The sequence below is a fragment of the Emys orbicularis genome, chromosome 13, assembly GCF_028017835.1.
Source record: "Emys orbicularis isolate rEmyOrb1 chromosome 13, rEmyOrb1.hap1, whole genome shotgun sequence".
NCBI lineage: Eukaryota > Metazoa > Chordata > Testudines > Emydidae > Emys > Emys orbicularis.
This window is the reverse complement of record NC_088695.1, coordinates 19,322,661-19,331,989: the sequence shown is the minus strand read 5'-3', so window position 1 is coordinate 19,331,989 and position 9,329 is coordinate 19,322,661. Positions and strand designations below refer to the sequence as shown.

The 9,329-nt window shown below is 64.5% G+C and overlaps 2 protein-coding genes across 2 annotated transcripts; both read left to right on the top strand.

Annotated features, from left to right (window-relative positions):
- Window positions 1–202: 202 nt before the first annotated feature.
- On the top strand, window positions 203–3,250 carry RPS5 (ribosomal protein S5). The gene is made up of 6 exons (XM_065415429.1): window positions 203–310; window positions 1,166–1,271; window positions 1,700–1,909; window positions 2,075–2,203; window positions 2,371–2,469; window positions 3,143–3,250. The coding sequence occupies exons 2-6, from the start codon at window positions 1,167–1,169 to the stop codon at window positions 3,209–3,211; spliced, it is 612 nt and encodes a 203-aa protein (XP_065271501.1). The 5' UTR covers window positions 203–310; window position 1,166; the 3' UTR covers window positions 3,212–3,250.
- Window positions 3,251–6,270: 3,020 nt separating this feature from the next.
- LOC135887702 (RING finger protein 225-like) lies at window positions 6,271–7,173 on the top strand. Its single transcript, XM_065415431.1, has one exon. The coding sequence runs from the start codon at window positions 6,271–6,273 to the stop codon at window positions 7,171–7,173; it is 903 nt and encodes a 300-aa protein (XP_065271503.1).
- Window positions 7,174–9,329: the final 2,156 nt, after the last annotated feature.

Below are 9,329 nucleotides of genomic sequence, written 5' to 3'. Positions count from 1 at the left end.
ACGCGCGCATGAGTCAGAGAGGGGTCAGTGCTGGCCGACGCTTCCAGCACTGCACATGCGTGAGCACCGTCTCCGGACGTAGAAATGGGGGCATGCTTACGCACGCGCACAACAGAGTAGCGGGCAAAGCCCTGGGCGGAAGCGAGGCTTCGGAACCCCTCGTGACGCCTGCCTGCCGTCCCTGGACGCAGAATGGCGCATGCGCAGTTCAGCACCGGAAGCTCTTCTTGGCCCTCTGGATTATAAGAGCCTGGGAAACCCCGTATAGAGTTCTCTTTCCTGGGCTGGACGCCGCTGGAGCTACCGCCATGTGAGTGCGGGGGGGGGGATGGGATGGAACGCTGATGGGGGGCGGCCGGGGTCCCGCGTGTGGGGATGGAACCTGGGGCCGCGTGTGGGGCGAAGGGGGGGTGGAACCCCAGGGGTGCGAGGGTCCCGCGCGTGGAATCCCGGGGCTGCGCGTGGGGGGCGGAGTGGAGCCCGAGGGGCCCCCGCGTGGGGCGATGGGGAGAATGGAACCCCAGCGGATGTTTCCAGGTGCAGCCCCCTTCCCATGTGTCTTGATCCCCACCCGAGGCGGGTCCTGTTCCTGCCGTACAGACACCACCTGTTTCTCTAAACCCCCCACCCCCCCAATCTCCACCCACGGGCGCAGTGAGCCGAGCAGGCACCGCCGGGCCCGTCGCCCTGCCCGGTGCAGTGGGGGGCGGAACTGACGCGCCCCATGGTGGAGGGGAACCCTTAGGCCTTTCTGGAAATATCCTGCGCCGGCCCCCTGGGTACCTAGGTGGCAGGAGCCAGAGGCCGCAGATGGCTGTTGCCCCCCTAAGCTGTGCGCTCCCCACAGCAGCTACCCTGGAGATTCCTCCAGAGGTGTCATTTTGGGCAGCCCCCCACCCCAGAGGGGCTGTGTGTGGGACTTGGGGGTGGGAGGGCTGTCCCACGGGGGCTAGCAGGGATTGCACACTGCTGTGGGGTGCTCTTCTTGGTGGGGACATTGAGGGGGGCTGCTGGTGAGGTGCAGGGGTTGCTCTGCCAGGGGACTGGTTTGGGGGGTTCTGCCCTATAGGGATGGGCATGGCATTGGGGTCCCCCATATATGGGAGGGTTGAGTGTGGGACATGGGGGTGCTGCATTGCCTGACCTTCCCTTCTCCACTCCCCAGAATGACCGAGTGGGAGACGGCGCCCGCTGTGGCCGAGACCCCCGACATCAAGCTTTTCGGGAAATGGAGCACAGATGACGTCCAGATCAATGACATCTCCCTGCAGGTCCGGGGAGCCCAAGTGGGCAGGCCAGGATGCTTGGGTTCTCCTTCTCTCTCTCCCCCCGCCCCAACACACACACCTCATGCTCTCTGTATGCAGCGGGCGGGGCCGCAGGGAGTGAGTCAGGATGCCTGGGTCCCCCCCATACCTCACACCCTCTGTGCACAGCAGGAAGGGCTGCAGGGAGTGGGACAGGATGCCTGGGTCCCCAACTTACAGCTTGCACCCTGGCGGCGGGGGCGGGGGGGGGGGATACCTAGGTCCCTCGCCTCTCCTCACAGATCATGCCCTCTGTGCACCGTCATAGTGGGTGGGATAGGATGCCTGGGTTTTCCACCCCGTTGCTCTCTGACTGTGGCTGCCTCTGTCAGCGTGGAGGGGGTCTCCCCCTCCCTGGACCACCCCTGAACTAGTCTCTCTCCCCGGCCCAGGACTACATTGCGGTGAAGGAGAAGTACGCCAAGTATCTGCCCCACAGCGCCGGGCGCTACGCGGCCAAGCGCTTCCGCAAGGCCCAGTGCCCCATTGTGGAGCGCCTCACTAACTCCATGATGATGCATGGCCGCAACAACGGCAAGAAGCTCATGACCGTGCGCATCGTCAAGCACGCCTTCGAGATCATCCACCTGCTCACCGGGGAGGTGAGCTTCCGGGGGCGGGGGTGCTGGCTGTCCTGGCCAGGCAGGGGTGTGGGAGGGAGGGTTTGGGGGCTGGGCTCTGTGCATGTGATCTCAGCTGGGGTCGGGGGTTGGGTTATGTGGGATCTCCGCCCTGGCTGACCTGTCCATGCGATTCTCTCTGTGCAGAATCCCCTGCAGGTCCTGGTCAACGCCATCATCAACAGCGGGCCCAGGGAGGACTCGACCCGCATCGGCCGTGCCGGCACTGTCCGAAGACAGGCCGTGGATGTGTCCCCGCTGCGCCGTGTCAACCAGGTACACCCCTCCCTGGCCATACATGTGTTCACAGCATGCCCCATCATCCCTGAGCATGACTCCCCTCCCCATGCAGCTGTGCCTAGTGCCCACTCCACAGTGCGTATGGGCTGGGCACTGCTGCCCACTGGCTCTGGGCACCTGGTAACCCCTCTCTGCCCCCCCAGGCCATCTGGCTGCTGTGCACCGGGGCCCGCGAGGCCGCCTTCCGCAACATCAAGACCATCGCCGAGTGCCTGGCTGACGAACTCATCAATGCTGCCAAGGTGAGAGGTGGGGGCCGGGCACCTGCCTGCGCCTGACCCATCGTGCTGGGAGATGTCTGCCCACTCAAGAGTAGAGGACAAGGGCAAGTACTGGGCTCCCAGACAGCATCCTGCCCAGCTTCGTGTTGTCTGGAGTCGAGGCCTGGCATGTGGCTCCCCCAGCTCAGCCCCTCCTTCCTGCAGCCTGCTCTGCCCTTTGTCGCTTGGGGCTGGCTGTGCACGGTGACGGTCCCACCAATGCAGCCACTCGTGTTGACACAGACTGATGTTAAAGGGCTTCTGTGCCACATAGCTGCTTCCCCTCTGGTGCATCGCCAGCCTGGGTCACTGCTGGGGCGTGACTGTGCCCCCTGGGGGCTGTGTGGATAACTACACCCGATGGAGGGGAGATTTCTCCAGCTGCCCCCTGGCTTTGAGTCCATGTGTGTCCCTAACAGTGAAGGGCTGCAGGACTGCTCCTGCCCCAGGGCCTCCAATGGCCCCCTTTCCTTGCCTGCCCCTGGCAATTGGCATGAGCCTTTGACTGAGCCCTGCTGGCAGAGCCCTGCCCTACAGCTGTCCCCTCTGCAGCGCAGTGCCGTGTCACCACTGGGGGGTGCCCCCTGAGCTGGCTCTTAAGCTGCAGGGGTGGCTCCACCATGGGGGGAAATCTCACCATCTCTCCCCCTCCCAGGGCTCCTCCAACTCCTATGCCATCAAGAAGAAGGACGAGCTGGAGCGTGTGGCCAAGTCGAACCGTTAAAGCTGCGGGAACCACCCCAATAAACTCTGATTCCACTCACTCTCCTGTGTGTCCTCTCTGAGCTGCTGGCCCCCACCTGCGGGAGGAGGGAGTGAGCTCTGCTTGATGCTGCCCTTCCATGACCACCTCCCACCCTCTTGCGGCCTGCTCTGTTGCCCTTTCTGGGGATGGGCAGGTGGCATCTCTTGCCTGGAGAGGTGTGGGTGGCAGTGGGTCTCCCCAGAGTGGGCTTGGGGTTGGTGGAGGGCTGCAGCTGGCTCCAGCTGTGGGTGGCGGGGCGGCTGCTCGCCACTGCAGGCATCACAGGGCAGTAGAGCCTGCTCTGGGGAGCAGCTGCTTGCAGGCCTGGCTCTGCCCCCTATGTCCCCTAATAGCAGCTGCCTCTGGGGGCCCACAAGGCATGGATGGGCTGGGAGCTGGTTGTAGGGCCCTGCCCTGTTCCTCTACCCCCCCACCCTCAAGAAAAGCTGGGGGAGCATGAAGAGCAGGGCCCCCTCTTGAAATGGAGAGTCACTCCCCTCTGCAACAGGGGCAGTCCTAGCTCTTCGCTTCCACCGTGGGTCCAGCAGGACTCCTCTGCCTGTCCTGTGGTCCTGGCTGGATGCTGATCTCTGTTCCCAGGGTCCGAGGGCCCTATGTAGGGCATGTGGTCACAGAGCAGGGAGGAGGCCCATGGTGATTGGGCTGGAGGGGAAGGGCTAATTGGCCATAGGCCACGGGGGTGGGTGTGTTTTGTGAGACAGAGGGAGCCAGTTCCCTCAGGCAAGGCTGGCCCAGAGGCCCTAGTTCTGAGCTTGCCAGAGCTGGCTGGGACAAGGAGGCTGTCGCTCCAGAGCAGGTTTGCTGGGCTGGGCCTTGGCCTCGGCGCAGGGTCTAGGCTTGTTGGAGTAGAGCAGGGCCCCCTAGACTCATTACACAGTGTGGGCAGTAGATCTGACCTCAGGATGCCTGCCTGCTCATAGACCATCTGGGTCTGAGGTGTCTGCCCTCCCCTTCCCTGCACCGCCAGCTCCTCCTGGTCAACCTCTCCAGCCCCATGGCATCCAGACCCTCCTGCTCAGCTCTTGCTTTTTGTCCAGCCTTCACAGCTGGGGTCAGGGCCCAGGGTGTGACTGGGGCAGGTCCCACGGCAGACCCTGCTGCATGGCACAGCTATGCCCTGTGGCATGGCTGGGAGAGTGCCTGCCCCATGCACACCCCTCCCTTTCCTCCATACACACCTCTCCTCTGCCCAGACCCTTTCAGGAGCTAGCTTGAGGGGTTAGTAGATGCCCTCTCAGCTCATGTGCGGGGGCCCATGTCTTTCTCTGCTGTGCTGCCCAAAGAGTAGGGTATAGACCCAACTTGAGAGACTGGAACATTCCATGGGTTAGATTCACTATAGGGCTGGTCTGAAGCCCCCAGTGTGGTACAAGGGGCTGCTGTTGTGTGGGGGCAAGACTCATTAGGGGGCACTGCAGGGAGTGGGGCAGGGGTTCAGCATGGGGTACTGGTCTCCATGGAGTGGGGCAGGGGCTCAGCGGGGGGGGTGCTGCAGGGAGCAGTGGGGTTCTCATTGGGGGGTGCTGCAGGGAGCAGGGCAGGGGCTCAGCAGGGGGTGCTGGGTTGCAGGGAATGGGGTGGGGGCTCAGTAAGGAGCACTGGACTGCCAGGATCAGGACGGGTTCAGCAGGGGGTGCTGGTCTCTGGGGGGTTGGGGGCTCAGCAGGGGGCGCCATGCTGCAGGGAGCGGTCAGGGGCTCAGCAGGGGGCGCCGTGTTGCGGGGAGCGGTCAGGGGCTGAGCAGGGAGCGCTCTGTTGCAGAGAGCAGGGTCGGGAGCTGAGCAGGGGGGCTCTGTGGCTGGGGCGTGGAGGGGGGCAGTGAAGGGTTAACCCTGGCAGAGCCAGCTACCGGTTGCATTCCTGGCCAGTAGCCACAGGAAGGGAATGTGGTGGCACCGGCTTGTCGCCCTGGCCGCACCCAGCCCCAGAAGAACTGGGCGGGCCGGGGCGGCAGGGCGGGCACCACTAGGGGAAATGCTCCCTGCAGGGTGCAGATTCCAGAACCTGGGAGCTGCCAGCAGCACCAGGAGCCAGGAGGAGCGATCTGGCAACCCCAGCGCACCTGCTCCGATAACATCCCACCTGTGCCCAGGCCTGGACCAGGTGAGCCTGACTCTATGGGGAATGAACTGGGGCTCAGGACTGGGGGGCACCAAAAGCTGTATGGAGGAGCCCAGGGCTGGAATAGCAGCGGGGGCAGACGGGGGGGGGGGGAGGAGGGGAGAAGCCAAGGGGTAGTATAGCGAGGGGGGCGGCAGATCTGAGGGGAGCCCACAGCTGGGGTAGCAGGGGCTGTGGGTTGGGCATGAGGGGCACTGGCAGGGCTAGGGGGAGCCCAGCGGTAGGATGGGAGGGTGGGATTGAGGTCCACTGGCAAAGCTGTTTCGGGGAGCCCAGGGCTGGAATACCAGCGGGGGCAGGATTGAGGGGCACCAGCAGAGCTGGGGGGGAGCCCAGGCCTGGGCTAGCATGGGGCTGTGGGTTGGGAGTGAGGAGCACTGGCAGGTCTCGGCGGAGCCCAGGGGTAGGATAGCTGGGGGTGGTGGTCAAGGGGCACTAGCAAAGCTGTTTTGGGGAGCCCAGGCCTGAGCGAGCAGGGGCTGTGTCAGGAGTGAGGGCACTGGCAAGGCTGGGGAGGCTGACAGTGATGTGCTTTGGGGTGTGCGTCCCCTGGATGCCTCCCTTTTCCTTCCCCTCCCGCCGGCTGGGAGTGTCTGGCAGCTCCATGCCGATGCCCTAGCCCCAGGTGGCACTGTATTGGGGTGACTCCAGATTAGCTGGGGAGCGGCCGATAGCCTCCCCCTGAGGAATTGGGCGTGTAGGGGGTGGTGCCCAGCTTGGCCAGGCCATGGGGCGCGTTATCTCCACCGGGTAAATATTGTCCTTTCTCCCTTCCCTCCCCAGAGACGTCAACAGGGGCCAGGCCGGGACGTGGCTGCCGGCTGGCACCACCTTAGCCTGAGGTACCCCGCTCGCTGCACCTCCACCCTCACCGACCAGGGGAGCCAAACCTTGGCATGGCGGCACCAGGGGAAGTGGGGCTAGGGGGGCCCCAGGGCACTGAGCTGGTGGAGCAGGGGCCCTGGGGTGCTGAGCTGGCGGAGGGGGGCCCCTGGGGTGCTGAGCTGGCAGAGCAGGCTTCCTGGGGCACTAACGAGGAGGATGAAGACAAGGCCTCCATGGACTGTGTGATCTGCTTCTCGCCCTATGACCGGTTGTTCAAGGTGCCCAAGGCGCTGGGCTGCGGGCACACCTTCTGCCTCGAGTGCCTAGCGCGCATCAACGTCTCCTCGGAGCAGGTCAACGCCATCAGCTGCCCCGTGTGCCGGGAGTTGACCTGCCTGCCCCCCCGCAAGGGCCTGCCTGGCTTGCCCACCTGCCTGGACCTGCTGGACCGGCTGCCCCTGGCGCCTGCCGCCCCCAGCAGCTCTGTGCGCTTCAGCCGGCGCCGGGGGCTGCTGTACGTGCCGGGCTGGGGGACCCGAAAGGGCCGGGGGCTGGCGCTACCCAAGCCAGGCCCTGCTCTCAGCACTGTCAGCCTGAGCGTGGATGTGGGGCGGCCCGCACCGCGGAGTGTGGGCGGGGGGCTGCGGGGGCTGGGCTGCTCCAGCTGGCCCTTCGCTGTGGCTGTGGCTGTGGCCGTAACTGTCACCGTGGGGCTGGTGATCTCCGGCGTCTACATCTTCTTCATGCTGCCGACGACCTACGGGCCAGGGCCAGGCGGGCTGGGCAACGCCACCTGGCAGGTGCCCTGGCCCAATGGCACTGCTGCGCCGCCCAGTGACAGATGGCTGCTGGCACAGCCCCCCAGGGACGGGGCTATGGGGCTGGCTGGAGAGACAGCACCTCCACCGCCTGGTATCAGGAGGAAGAGATGGAGAGGCCTGGGCCCCCCACCACTGAACCGAGCCAGGAACTGACATGGGGCCCAGTCCCCCTGTGAGCCCTGAAGCCCCAGCCAGGAGGTGGAGGCTGGGCCACAAGCGGATACCATCACAGGGGCACCCCCCCACTGCTTCTTCCAGCTGCCCCCCCCCCCAGGTTTTGGGGCTGTGGCTCGGGGGGGGGGGGGCAGAAGCTGTGAGCCCTGAGGAGACTGCCCTAGATGGGGTCCATCGAGGGGGTTAAAGGCCCCGCTTTGCTGCTAAAGGGAATCAATGAGGGACACCCCCCCGCCCCCAACAGCGGCTCCCCCTGTTTCTCCCCTCCCCCCTTCATTAAATGATTTTATTTTTCATATGTGAAGGCTCTGGAGGGTCTGTGGCAGCAACAGGGGAAAGCCACAAAGGGCTCATTACTGATCCTACGTGAGGGGAGGTGGGGGTTGGGAGGCAGGACTCCTGGGTTCTAGCCTGGCTCTGGGAGGGGACTGGGGCCTAGTGGTTAGAGCAGGTGGCTGGGGTGTGTGTGCTGGGAACCGCTTGTGCTCAATTCTTCCCCCCCCCGGCTCCCAATGCAGGGAGGGTTAACAGCATTTTCTCTCCTTAGCCCCAGGGGCCCAGCACTGGCAGGTTTCCTGCTTGGGGCTGTTTCCTGGGTGCTGGGGCCCGCCCACAACTCCACCCTCATCTGTCCAGTTCCCAACAACTGGCCTCCTGACCTCAGCCGGAAGAGGGGGGGCAAGCCCAGCCACTGGAGTGCCGGCCTGCACCCAGGCAGGAGTCCTGTCTCCTAGTCCCCTACTCTAACCACTAGGCCCCACAGCCCTCCCAGAGCCAGGGATAGAACCCAGGAGTCCTGGGTCCCAGGCTGCTGCTCTAACCACTAGACCCCATGGCCCTCCCGGAGCTACAGACAGGACCCAGGAGTCCTGCATTCGCTCGAAGCGCACCCTGGAGCTCTACTTCCTCACGGGCAGAGCTCTGCATGCACGGCGGGGAAGTCCCAGGCTAGGCAGATTCCTGGCAGCTGGGAGCCCTGGAGGGCTGTGTGGGGAGTGGAAATGCCCCCTGGTGCAAACAGGGGTCCCAGTGGGTTAGAGCAGTGGGGGCTGGGAGCCAGACTCCTGGGTTCTATCCCTGGTGCTCTCAGTTGCTCAGCCAGCCCCCATACCCCAGGCCCAGGGCTGGGTGGGGGTTATCTTTAGGGGGCTCACTGTCCCTCAGGCTGGGGGGGGGGGCTGTCTCATGGGCTGGGGGGTTCTGGGAGGGTCACTGTTGTTGACCCTCCCAGAACAAGCTCCAGGGAGCTTGGGGGGGGATACCTCTGGGGCTGGGGGTTCCTGTCTCTGGGACTGGCTGGGGGCTAGCTCTAGGGGGCTCTTTCTCTCATAGATTTTTAAGGCCAGAATGAACCACCATGCTCACTGAGTCTGACCTGTTGAGCTCTGTCCTGCTGCGTGTCCTAAATGTTGTGACCCATGCGTGCTACAGCGCGTGTTGTGCTGTGTACGCTGGGTGTTCACACGTTGTGCTGCCCCCGCAGAGCAGCCGCCCGGTGCTGTGTCTAACAAACACCAGTGCTCCCTGGCACATTCGCTCCCCGTGTGGGTCTGCTCTCCTGCCCTTCTCATGGTGCCTGTTCCTGGGACTCAGACGGGGAGTCTGAACACTGATGGGATCTAGTTAGGGACCATCCCCCCACCCCCATTCCAGCGGCTCTGGGCCCAGCTCAGGTGGGAGCTGTCGGGAGAGCCATGGGGACCACCCTGGGTCCAGACTCTCAGCTCTGGGCCTCCAGGGTCCATTGTGGCCAGCTGGAGCGCTCCCCATCCCCCACGCCCCCAGCAGAAGCACAGGGCTGAGGCTGTCTCTATCCAGGCAGGAAGAGGCCCTCAGGAGCAGCTGTGGCTGGGGAAATGGCTGTACACTAGTCAGATTGCGGGCTGGCCCCCAGCGGAGCTCTCCACCCAGAGTCACCTGGTCAGAGCAGGGCTCAGATAACAATGTCAATCCCATCCCCCCGCGAAAGCCCCGTCTATCTTTGGGAGAGTGTGACCCTGCCTCATCCCCCCTTCCAGTCAGTTGGGGTAGACAGAGTAACCTGACCTGACTCTGTGCACAAGATATCCAGGTCTGCATGGCCATTCTTACAGGTAACCAGGGCTGGTCATCCCCTACAGCTGGGACGCCGGCGG

What these genes read in the sequence shown, in the direction of transcription:
- RPS5 (XM_065415429.1), top strand. Translation starts at nt 1,167, where the DNA reads ATGACCGAGTGGGAGACGGCGCCCGCTGTGGCCGAGACCCCCGACATC. An exon ending in TCAATGACATCTCCCTGCAG is followed by an intron (nt 1,272 to 1,699) that starts GTCCGGGGAGCC and finishes TCCCCGGCCCAG; the next exon opens with GACTACATTGCGGTGAAGGA. An exon ending in AACTCATCAATGCTGCCAAG is followed by an intron (nt 2,470 to 3,142) that starts GTGAGAGGTGGG and finishes TCCCCCTCCCAG; the next exon opens with GGCTCCTCCAACTCCTATGC.
- LOC135887702 (XM_065415431.1), top strand. Translation starts at nt 6,271, where the DNA reads ATGGCGGCACCAGGGGAAGTGGGGCTAGGGGGGCCCCAGGGCACTGAG.